At 33.3% G+C, this 13578-nt stretch overlaps 1 protein-coding gene across 4 annotated transcripts in view; it reads right to left on the minus strand.

Annotated features, from left to right (window-relative positions):
• Positions 1–13578, minus strand: part of NBEA (neurobeachin) — a 774301-nt gene that overhangs the window by 627767 nt on the left and 132956 nt on the right. For all 4 annotated transcript variants that reach the window (XM_030922219.1, XM_030922217.1, XM_030922221.1 and 1 more), the window contains exons 9-10: positions 4824–5021; positions 4070–4203 (exon numbers count right to left, since the gene is read on the minus strand). In XM_030922219.1, the coding sequence (XP_030778079.1) occupies positions 4070–4203; positions 4824–5021 (332 nt within the window). The remainder of the gene's footprint in view (positions 1–4069; positions 4204–4823; positions 5022–13578) is intronic.

The following is a 13578-nucleotide window of genomic DNA, read 5'->3' on the forward strand; positions in this document are numbered from 1 at the left end:
TACATCTAATGTACAACATGAGGACTGTAGGTAACATAATTATACTTTGTATGTGATTCATAATAAGTAGGTTTTAGCTGCTTCCCTCCTCCCCAAAAATAGGTAACTATGTGAGATGACAGATGTTAATTTGCTTCACTATAGTAACATTTTTGCTATCTGTTTGTATCCCATAACATCATGCTGTATACCTTAAACATACACAATAAAACTATTTTTTTAAAAAAAGAGACTAGCACATAGTAAGTATTCAATAAATGCCACGTACCACTACTACACACCCATGAATATCCCATCACCTAACATGAGACACTATAAAACAGAACAGGGATTTGAGTCTAAATTTGTCTTCCACCAAAAGAACACTTATGCAATATATCACATTGGTCTCTAATGAAACTATCTCTTGGTGTATTTTTAATTGTTTGATATACAAAACTCAATTCATACCTTGTTCTAGAAAACATAAATTTTTTTCAAAGCAAAGCTGTCTTAGGTCACACGATGAGGAAGGTTTTATTTTGTATCACCTATATAATTACCCATGTTCTTAAAAAAATAGTTCAGCGTAAGAATATGTACTCAATAAGATGTATGTACTCAATAATATGTACTCAATAAGAATAGTATGTACTCAGTCTACATAATCATCGAATTCAAAGGAAAATAAAGTTTCTGTTTAATTTCTTGAGTCATTCTAGACACAAAATACAAAAGCTATGTTACTTCAGAGTGTGAGTTATGCTCAAAAAATTAATCACATACACAAAGTTACACTAGTAATAAATACTAAATTCAAGACTTGAACCCAAGTTTGTCTGACTTGAATGTCCATATATATAATAACTATAATAAGTGGCCTTCATAATTTAAAAAGTCACAAAAATTATCCAGCAAAAATAAATTCATCTTTGAAGACTCTAGAAAATGAAACTATTGCTTCAATAATTTGGGGTGGTTTTTTGATACAGAGTCTCGCTCTGTTACCCAGGCTGGAGAGCAGTGGTGCGATCACAGCTGATGGCAACCTCCACCTCCTGGGCTCAAGTGATCCTCCTGCCTCAGCCTCCCCAGTAGCTGGAGCTACAGGCACATGCCACCATGCCCAGCTAATTTTTTCTATTTTTTTGTAGAGATGGGGTTTTGTCATGTTGTCCAGGCTGGTCTTAAAATTCTGGACTCAAGCAATCTACCGGTCTCAGCCTCTCAAAGTGTTGGGATTACAGGCGTAAGCCACCACTCCCAGCCAATAATTTTTAAAAATTCTAAATCCCCTATATGAAGTAAAAACTCATTAAAGTTGATAAAAACAGTGTAGTAGTGCCAACAGAGGTAAGGCCTCAGAAACACTGAACTTTCATTGAAAGGTACTACTTAGCAGAGAAAAGTATGTGGAAGATAAAATGCTTTGGCTTGAAACACAGAGGGCAGAGAAGTAACTTATATTTGAGCTTAGCTCCATTTCTCAAAAAAGCAATTAAAAATTAGACAGTATTGCAACTTTCAGTCATCTCTTTACTATGCAATCAGACTTCCAAAAAGGAGTATATTAAATTTTCTCTGGAAGAGTTAAAAACTTCAAATTGATTATCCTTAATCTAGAACAATTTATTATGGATTAACAATAAGACAATAAATCCTTTTTCAAGGTCCCAATCATCTATATGAACTGATGATATAGCCATAAAACATAAAATTCTATAACCCCTGCATAGTCATGAATCTGTATTTTTCAAATAGAGGGAGAAATCCCACTTAACAGCTTGCAAAATCAAAGACTATTTCACCGATGCAAATAGTTTTCTATAATGGTTCCCTATAAAACATTAAATAACAAAAGACTGCATTACTGATCTATACAACTGTCCGTACCAAAGAGCAAATCTCAGATATTTAGGATACTGAAATAATTAATGAAAAAGTAATAGATTAGAATTCAAAATAGCACATAACTAAATCACAGGGTGGCCTGGAATTAAGTACATATTATATTTAAAGAGGAGAGTGGTATCTTTCTTGTTATGTTTTCTATTGGCAAACTATAAATAGGGCCAGGCATAGTGGCTCATGCCTGTAATTCCAGCACTTTGGGAGGCCAAGGCAGGTGACTCACTTGAGGTCAGGAGTTCAAGACCAGCCTGGCCAACATGGTGAAACTCTGTCTACTAAAAATACAAAAATTAGTTGGGCATGGTGGCAGGCGCCTGTAATCCCAGCTACTTGGGAGGCTGAGGCAAGAGAATTGCTTGAATCTGGGAAGCAGGAGGTTGCAGTGAGCCAAGAGATCGCACCGCTGCAGTCCGGCCTGGGCAACAGAGTAAGACTACATCTCAAATAAATAAATAAATAAATAAATAAATAAACAAACAAACAAACAAACAAACTAAAGACATAATAGACATCACTGAAAAGGTTGAAATTAGTTGATATAGGGAAATATTAGGATGAGTGATATAAAAGAACTAAAATCAAAATGAAAATAGGTATGCTGACTCCTCACACTATCTTTTATCTCCATGATGAAGTAAACACAATTTAAATATCAAGATGTAATATAAAAATTAAATGAGTTTTGAAGAAAGACAGTAAAAATAAACATGCATCTTGGATGAATGAACCAGATAACCTATTACATACGGTTTTAGCAGTAAGATTTTATAATATATGTATTTCATATTATTTCATAAGAAATATTTAAATATACATAGATTTCTCTAGTGCCTACTTCATCTCCCACTTCTTTTCACAGTACTGACTAGATTTTAAATTACTGATCATAATGTGTCCTAGTTCACTGAGATGATAAATAGCAAAACATTTTGAATTTAAATAAAGGACTGAAATTTAAAGTTTGATTTTTCCACTAAGCTGAGCTGCCTTCCAATTAGATTATTTAAGATCTCACAAGCAAAACAGTATCACAGTAGGACATAACCTCAGGATTCTTTTTCACTTCAAAGCTTTTTACTTTCAAAACTCCAACCTTTACACTATATTGATATAAAAGAAGGCAAGACCCATAGATGGGAGGTGAATGTTATAAATGTACAAATCTCGTATCTATATTTAGGTTTATACTTTACATAAAGTTGTTTCCAAAACAGAAATAACATTATTAGAAATACTAAAATGGAATTTCATTAATAGGTAATTTAGATAATAATTATGAGAAAAAGCATTTCATTGTACCTTAAATTTTTCCCACACCTTTTAGATTCGCCATCAATTCAAAATTAGATAACCCATGAAGGAGCTCATCTATATGTATATATACTAATGAAGCACTATAGTGTTACTTTTGGAATAAAATTAATGCTTATCTATATAACTTGTCCATTAAAATCCCCAAGCATGGCAATGTGTATAGTCAAAATAGCTACTACAATTCATTTTTAAATTCTTGTATGTGTAATTCTAAGCTATAACATTAAATCAGAGTCTGGCACATAATTTTTTTTAATAAACGAGAAACTATAAAAATGCACATGAAATCACACTCATTAGAAGAGATTTAATTTTTACATAAACATGGATTTGCCACTGGTTAGATCTGAGTCCTCAAACATAAACTATATATAAATAAGGGATGATGTCAATTAATATTATGATAGACTTATGCCATGACAAAAGCATTATAAAATAGTATCACTTTGTAAGATATAAATTATGTAATTGCTAATAAATATTATTCTTCTGAATAACTTCACCCTAGTAATTTTCTTCAACTTGACAGGGTTTCATGGTCAATTCAATCCATGAGTATATGCAAATGATAAGGTCAGGATTAATATTTTTCCCTCAACTACATATTATAATCACTATGCTATCTTTGGGAAGGATTTGCTATTTATTATCAAGAAAGGCATTCCTTTATGATATAACAACCTAAATGACAGGGTTTTCTTTACTTATTGTATAAATATCTATCTCCATTAGTTTCAAAAAATATTTATTAGCACTTTAAGGGCAGAACCCAAATACTGTAATACATTTACACAGCACCGAGTATATCATGCATAGTCTAAGTGTGTATAAAATATCAGCAATTGTACATGCAAAGAAAACTTACCAGACAGTTGTTTCCACTTGACTGTCGTTGAGCTGCCGATTATCCAATTGGGCAAAAAGTGGAAAAAGCACTTGAATCCCTCCAATTGAATGAATTGCACTATGAATTGAATGTGTTACTATCGCTTTCACATCCTATGTCCAAAAACAAAAATGTTTATTAAACTTCTATAGAACGATTTTCATCACTATTTCCTTGTTCCAAGTACCTTCATAAGAGAATTAAATAACATAGTTGGACATTTTTAAGCCTTCAATTATAATTGTTATACACATATAAGACAAAAAAGTGAATACCTTTGCTAATCACTTTTAAATTTCAAATCTTAGGTTGAGACATTTTTACACTAAAAATATGAAGTTAAAATCAAATGTTATTTTAAAATCAGAAATACTATTGATGGATTTAAAGACAAGTAATTTTACTGTTAGAGAATGTTAGTAATACATTCTTAAAGCAAAGTATGTTTTTATATCTAACAATTAACTTATTCAGTTAATTGATTTAATTTCAAAGGCTATATAACATATAAGATAATAGATATGACAGATTTCCTACTAAGGAGACAAGGCCAGGGTAGAGTATATTGCTACAGAAAAGAGAGACATTCTTTAAAGTTTCACTTAAAAGATCTGCAAAAGCCAAAAAAGAAACAAAAAATCATAGATTTATAGATGAGCAATGTTTGATATATAAAATAAAGATACTGTCAAATTCTAACAAGAACATGAAAACAAAGCCACAATTCACACACCTGAAGCATTAGAGCATGTGGGGAATGCACAAAAATTGATGCATTCTCTTTCGGTGATGATTCCAGGCAGAGTTGAGCATCAGTGGCCTTAGCATTATATGTAAAGGCAATGCTACTTGCAAGTTTTCCATCATATAAAACCTGTTTATGATGTTCTGCCAAATGAATATCACTCTCAGATTTAAACTTGAAGGTACTCTGAAAAAATAAAACTAAAGTAAACACTCTTTAAAAGCAACAATTAAACTCAAAAGTTTTAAAGCAGAGAAACATTTACAATAATAAACTATTTGTGTACCTTTCACATGTCAGAGATTATTCAGTGGTGTTTCTTACTTTGTTATTGTCACTTTAATTCAGTGAGAGCTAAGTTTTATTATAGCAATAAAGATGCTCAGATCTTCATTTTCTAATTTAAAGTTTTCCATTACTGGCAAAAGCATTTCATTAGAAAAAACTATCAAACCTAATATTATATATAAATAGGATTTTACTTGACTACATCATAGCATAAGTTTAATTTTTCTTGTTAACACTTTAAAAAGTATTTATGTAAATAAACAGTGCTTGGCACATGAATAACTTAGAGAAAAATGACCATCATTTGAGGCTATAAAAAGTTAATATGCAAAAATATTCCTATCCTTACTAAAAAGCAAATCAACCTATGAAATACCAATGACACTCAATAATAATATCACAATATACATACTAAACTCAGAAAAGAAGTTCATTAAAACATGTTATTACTTTCTATGAAAGATAAGAGCTAAACATATGCCATCTGTAACAAGAAAAGTATTGTTATACGTGGTTAAAATTGCTCTACAGATATGAATCTAATAATATTTAACCTTTGCAATAATCACATATCAGTATTACTATTAATTTCAACTTACAATTATGAAAACTGAATGTTACAGAAATTAAGATGTAGAAGGGACCAGCACGTAATTCTAAGTCTTCTGATTTATAGTCCATATTCAATGTATCGATAATGAAATCATCTTAAAATCCTGACTGTGCCACTAATTATCTTTTCCATGCTGAGGAAATCATTTAGCTGATGTGGCTCCAATTTTCTTACTCTAATGTTATAATAAGGTTAAATCAAATGTCCCAAACTCAAGTTCTTATGGGAGGCACACAGATATGCATAAGTGAATTGGGTCAGATGGGAACTTCCTCAAACTGGAGAATGTTTGTCCTTTCTAAAAGTGGCCCCTAAGTCAATTGTTCAATGTTGCTAGTTCTTCCATATTTTTCAAGAGAAACATGAAATCTGAATTTTTATCTAAAATCACTATATTTTAAAATTTAATTCAAACATTTTAACACTTTGCAGACCAAACATGTTAGTTTTTACCTCTGGATTAGTGTGTAGAGACTATCTAATACAAAACTGGATGCAAGCCATTAACTATTAGGCATGTGCCAAGACAAGAGCAACATGAATAATTAAAAATTTGTATATTCTGTAGTCTGAAGTATTTCATTGATAATACTTTTTTTTGAATGAGGAGGGTAGTGTTATCACTAGAATACTTAAGAACTCAGCATATCTACATTAAAAAAACAGTGACTGATTTAAAACACATAAGGTATGTTGTTAAACACTGAAATCAGCTTTCTGTGTCTGCATTTTACCACTGCTGAAACATTTGTACATCTCATTGTCTAGAACAAAACTCTTGCTTTCATTTTGTTCATACTGCTTACACCGGAATTAACAAGTTTTAATATATTATCTTGAAAGATTTAAAATCATTTTGTGGAAATGTAAGATATCTAATAAAATCTATTTTTATTTGGAAAAACATTGGTCTTAGTTTTTCTGAGCCCATGATACATACCATACCCTATTTTGGTTTGTAGGAGGAAAATAAGTTTATATAATAATCAATCAAATCTAACACTTTTAGGTTTAAAAAAAGTGTGTAATGTAATATAAACATAGAATCCATTACATAAACATAATTTTCTTATCTTCCCTTATTTGTAGTATTAGGTTATTTCTACATCTTTAAATTTATATATAAAGGCGGACGTGCGCAATGGCTCACACCTGTAATCTTAGTACTTTGAGAGGCCAAGGTGGGAGGATCACTTGAGGCCAGGAGTTTGAGATCAGCCTGGGCAACAAAGATACCCCATCTCTACCAAAAAATTAAAAATTAGCCGAGTGTGGTGTCACATGCCTGTAGTCCCAGCTCTTCAGGAGGCTGAGGTGGAAAGATCACTGAGCCCAGAACTTTGAGACCACAATGAGCCATGATCATGCCACTGCACTCCACCCTGAGTGACAGAGTGAGACCCTGACTCTTAAAAAAATAAAAGAAAAGATTTTACATAAAAGTATAAGCCTTTATATAATTATCAATATTTATTGTATTATTTCTTTCAGAAGGATTTTCATAGGAAGAACTGTTATATAAAACTGTATGAACAGAAAAAGGATGAGAATGAGGAGTGACTGCAAATAGGCAGGTAGGATCCTTCTGGGTTGATAGAAATGTTCTAAAATTAAATTGTAGTGATGTCTACACAACATTGTAAGTTTATAAAAAATAATTGACTTGTACACTTAACATTAATGACTCGTATGACATGTAAATTACACTTCAATAAACTGTTATAATTATTTTAAAAGAAAAGAAGGTATGAATATATTTTGTACTAATTACACTCAAATGAGGAAAGTATGATGCATGCTTTTCAATATGCACCACTTCAGTATAACAAAGAAGGTGAGTGGAAGCAAAGTTGTACTGAGCTAAGGAAATGACTCCAAGTGGTAACTGAATCCACAGAAACAAGAGATTCATAAATGATAAATCAGAAGATCAATATAACAAAATCTACAAACATATACTGTATCTCCTTTCTTCTCTCAGCTTCTTTAAAAGATACAATTATTTGAAGTAATAATTATGTCATGTTGGGTTTGTAACATACACAGATCTTACATATATAACAATAATATCACAAAAAACAGAGAAAACAAATAGAGCTATATAGAAGTAACATTTATATAGTTCACTAGGGTAAAATTAATATAAATCTGAGGCTGATTCCAGTGAGCTAAGATGTATATGGTAAGCTCTAGTGCAATCACTAAGGAAATGTTTTTTTAAGTGAAAAAATTATTTAAAAATTGAAAATGCTATATAAGAAAATAAGCACATAATCCAAAGAAAGCAGTAAAGAATAAATAAAGAAATAAAAACACGAGACACATAGCTAACAAAAAGTAAAATGACAGATGGAAACCTAAGTATCAATAATCACATTAAAGATGAATGAAATAACCAATCAAATCAAAAGGCAGAGATTGTCAGACTGGATAATAAAATAAGATTCAATAACATAGTGTTTATAGAATATTCAAAGGTAAAAACATATTTAAAGTAAATAAAATGAGAAAAAATATCAAGAAACCACAAGAAAGCTGGAATGCGTGTGCTAATATCAGACAAAATAGACTTTAAAAGAAGATATATTATTAGGTATTAAAAAGACATTGAATAGTGATAAAGGGGCCAATCATCAGGAGGATGTAGCAATCGTAAACATATGTGCACCCAACAACAGAGCGCCAAAATACATGAAGAAACATCTGAAGAAATGAAGGGAGAAATACACAAGCAAACAATAATAGTTGGGCAATTGATTTTTTTTTTGGTAGGTCATAGCTTCCTCCATCTTTATTTCCTGATATAGGAAAATACAAGAGTAACTTCTGTTAGCTTTAGAACTTATAAGACCATTCGCTACATAGTTTTCCATGCATAACATCTAAATCCTAGAAAGAAACACATGGTGTTAAATACAGAAAGTGCTGAAGCCCAACAGAGATTTCCTATTAGGTTCAAAATGAGGATTGAAGGCTATAAATGAAAATGTTTAAGATTTAAAAAAAAATAAGAGTTCATGTGAAAAAAATGGGTGGGCGTTAAAGGGAGGAGAGCCCACTTATAAGCAGTGGGAAAGGTACTTCCAGAAGTCCATGTAATTCTCAGGAAAAGTTAAATTTTGCTTATTTTTAGACAAACCATTGGAAAAAAACAGGCTAACAGTAATCTCCCCTAGGAATAGTCTGGAAAGTGGAGAGGACGGCTTGAAGTGAAACAGCATAACTGGCTCCAACCAGTGTGTCATTTCACCATTAAGGGACTCAATCAGATTTCACTAAGTAGAGTTTTATGTCACCACCAATAAAAGTCCTATGTTCTTTTGGGGAGAAATATCTGGGTATAATATTTCTACTGCCTCTAATGGTTGATTAAGATTTCAAGTCTTTCCAGGCTCTTCCTCCCTCCCTCCCTTCCTCCCTCCTTCTCTCCCTTCTCCCTTCCTCCCTCCTTCTCTCCCTTCTTCCCTCCCTCCCTTCCTCCCTCCCTTCCTCCCTTCCTCCCTTCCTCCCTTCCTTTCTTCCTTCCTTCTTTTCTTTCTTTTTCTTTCTTCTTTTTTGGTAAGATTTGAGGAAAAGGTCAACAGAGAAGCAGGATATTTGAAAAGATTTGAGCTGAGTGGGGTCAGTGACCAAAAAACCTATCCTGCAAGTCCAGTCTGCCATATATACATATATATATATACACACACACACACACACACACACACACAGACATATATATACACACACACACTAAGTTCTAGGGTACATGTGCACAATGTGTAGGTTTGTTACATATGTATACATGTGCCACGTTGGTGTGCTACACCCACTAACTCATCATTTACATTAGGTGTATCTCCTAATGCTATCCCTCCCCTCTATACTCAACTTTCCATTCATAAGATCAAGAAGGAAATTGAAGATTCGAATAAAAACCAAACAGAACTAACAGACATCTCTAGAACACACCATCCCAAAACAGCATAATACACATTCTTCCGAAGTACACATAGCCGGGCTCAGTGGCTCATGCCTGTAATCCCAACAGTTTGGGAGGCTGAGGTAGAAGGATCACTTGAGGCCAGGAGTTCAAAACTAGCCTGAGCAACATAGCAAGACCCTGTCTCTATAAAAAGCAGAAAAATTAGTCAGACACAGTGACTTGTGCCTATAGTCCCAGCTACTCAAGAGGCTGAGGCAGGAGCATAGATTGAGCCTAGGAGTCTAAGAATCTAGTGTGCTAGGACTGTATCACTGCACTCCAGCTTAGGTGACAGAAGGAGAGGCCCTGTTTCCAAAATAAAAGTGTACACAGCAAACATTCTCCTGGATAGACCAAACTCAGGTCATAAAACAAACCTGAATAAATTTATAAAGACAGATATAATACAAAGTATATTATCTGTCCAAACTGGAATGTTAGAAATCAATAATATAAAGGAATTTGAGGAATTCACAAATATGTGGAAATAAACACATTCCTAAATAACCGATGTGTCAAAGAAGAAATAATCAAAAGGGAAATTACGGAATATTTTAAGATGAATAAAGACACAAATACCAAAATATAAGCAGTTAAGGCACTTAGAAATTTATACCTGTAAATGTTTGTATTTAAAAAGAGGACTTCAAATCAACAACTAAACCTCCCACCTTATGTCCCTGGAAGCAAAAAAGCAAACTAAACATAAAACAAGCAGAAAGAAAAAAATAAAAATAATTATAGAAGAACTTAATGAAACAGAGAATAAGAAAACTGTGAAAACAAAATGAAACCAAAAGCCAGTTCTTTGAAAAGATCAACACTATTAACAAGCCTGTACCTAGACTGATTAACATACTATTATCTCAACAGACACACAAAGCATATTTGACAGAATCTAACACTTTTTATGATAGAAAGCACTGAACAAAGTAGGAGTAGAATGGAACTTCTATCTACTAAAAAAAGCATCTATGAAAAACCTACAGCCAACAACATAGTGCAATTTGTTGCAGGGTGTCAGAGCATAAGAAGGGCAGGAAGGGTAGGTAGGAGAGCTGCTCAGTTCATGATGTCAGAATTCTAAAAAAGTAATACAGCATCTACCTGAAACAAGGAAGAGGTAAGTGGGTTGTGCCTTAACATAAAGTTTCTGAGTATGTGCAAGGTAAGGAAGGTTAAGTACACTAAGGGCTTCTCTGTGTAGGGAGTCAGAGCCTGAAAAAGATGAGAAAGCATCTGCCTGAGAGGAGACGGCAAACCTTGGGAGGCAGCTGAATCTACAGTGGGGGTTGAAAATCATTCATTTGGTATGTGGCTTGGCAGGTCAGAGCCTGGGCAGGCAGAGAAGGGCATCCTCATGGGGGGGATGCCTGGCTCAGGTTGTTGTAGCCTGAGAAAGATGAAAGAATATGCACAAAGGGAAGCAACCAGGCAAGGGAAGGCACAACTACCAGCAGGGCAGGGAGCCATTGCCTAAAGGAGTAAGCTAGGATGGGGTGTCAAGAGTTCTAGAGAGGGTAGCATCTGAATAAGAAGGTTGCGCAGCAGGAGGTAAAGAAACCTGGGGCTCCAAAAGGATGGGGAAGGCATCAGCTCAACAGCCTAGCTCAGTATATTGTGCTAGAATTGAGGAAGGGTTAAGAGCGCATCCATGATGGAAGGCAGCCAGAAAAGAAGCCAACACCTGCCTCAGGTAAAGAGGGCATCCATATGGAAAATGAAGGAAAGACTGAGAAGCTGTTTGATGTATTATAATGTAAATGCAGCAAACTGGATCTTTTTACTATAAAAGACATTATACAACAATTAGCAAAATTTTAATGGGGTCTGAGAATTAAATGTTAGTAACAAATCGATGTTAACCTCTTGATTTCATGTTACACAATAATGACGTGAAAGAATGTTCTCACTTGTAGGAAAATAACATTCAGGAATGATGGAGCATCATGTCAGTAGTTACTCTCCTGGTTCAGGAAAAAAACTGACTGGCATAGTCCTTGTAGCTTTTCCATAATTTTTATTTTACTTTTAAATTTTAAAATGAGAGAGAAATAAAGAAGGAGATAAAGATTTAAGAGAAAGTGAAATAACAGAAGTGATTTAAGAGAAATATGAAAGATAAGCAAAGTAAATAAACACGCATAGTCAAGTCTCTGCAGAAGAAAACCAAAGCAAGGAAATAGAAGAAACTCTAAAAGTATAGTACAATAACAATTTCTTAAAATATGAAAAGATGCAAACTATATACGAAAGTGCACACCACATACCTGAGAAGTTAACTCACAATGACCAACATCAAGACATATCTACCAAAATTACTAGATTTAAGGAAAAAGAAAAAAAATCCTTTGAACATCTAACAAGACTAAAGTGCCTTGTAATGGAGAAGATACCACATTGTCAACAGACTTTCAATACCAATACCTCATGCCAGAGAAAAATGAGTAGCATATTTGGACAACCAAAGAAAGAAAAGTCAGGGAATGCATTCCTCAAGAAATACTATTTCCATGAACTCTTCCTGAGGAATCTACTACAGAAAAAGCTAAAATACAGCCAAAACACATCAATATAAGGAAATAATATAAACCTTAAACACACAGGAACTTACAGAACTAGGATTATGTAAGAGTTAAGACAGAATGGTATGTAAAAACTGTGTGCGCTCACAATGCAGATAAGACCTTGTATTAGCTTGCTGAGTCTGCTATGATAAAGTACCAGACTCTGGATGGCTTAAATAAAAGAAGTTTGATTTCCCATAGTTCTGGAGGCTGTATATGGGTGTCAGCAGGGTTTTCTTCTGAAGACTCTCTCCTTGGTTTGAAGACAGCCTAACCACCTTTTCTTCCCTGTGTCTTCACATGGTCTTCCCTTTGCATGTGTCTGTGTCCTAATTTCCTCCTCTTTATGAGGATACTAGTCATATTGGATTAGGACCCAATAATTAAACTAAATGACCTCACTTAATCTCAATTACCTCTTTAAAGACCCTGTCTTCAAAAACAGTCACATTACAGACTACTGAGGGTTAGAATTTTAGTGAATTTTAGGGGAAAATAATTCACCTTGTAACATACCTTAACTATTTCAAAAGTGGCAAGAGGGAGAATGAAGAAACATATGCAAAAACAAATTAACTGCATTTTCATTATTATTCTTCAATATTATTATGGTTATTAAAGTCATTGAGAACAAAAAGATATTTTAATATGGGTAAATTCAAACTTTCCTCTCTCTCTCTGTCTCACAGTCTCTCTATCTATATACAGATGACATAAAAGAGAAATACCAAGTGCAAAACTACAAAGGCCAAAGAGGGAATATTTTTAATATTGACCACTCCTTTCCATAACACAATGTTCACATTAATTATTTAAATTGAGTTCAATAAAAAACCACACTTCCATACAAGACAAGCACTCCTTCAGAATTATAAACACTTTGACGATAATGTGTAATTCTCTTTCAGCTCCAAGTAGTTTGAGACTTCACAATTCCTAATGTGATTTAAATAGAACCCTTATACACTCCCCTAGCCAGGTATACTGCACGTTTAAAACTAACTCATATATGTGCATGCTCTATCTTACCGAGAGTCTTTGTTTTGAAAGTTTAAAAAACAGAAAGAGTATGATAAATTACATTAAATAGTTTTGCTAAATTAGTATACTCACTACTGTACCTACTTCCTCACTTAGTGCAATTAAAGCAAAAATATAAGCTAAAATTGAATAATTTCAGGTCCATGAAGTATATTATCTTACTTTCCTTCTAAATCTTTAACTCTTCTTTCCAAGTTACCAGTAATATTAACAAGTTCTTTATTATGTTCACTATGTAATACGTATATTTCAAATTTTTGTATTTTAAAT

This window comes from Rhinopithecus roxellana, chromosome 18 (genome assembly GCF_007565055.1).
Source record: "Rhinopithecus roxellana isolate Shanxi Qingling chromosome 18, ASM756505v1, whole genome shotgun sequence".
NCBI lineage: Eukaryota > Metazoa > Chordata > Mammalia > Primates > Cercopithecidae > Rhinopithecus > Rhinopithecus roxellana.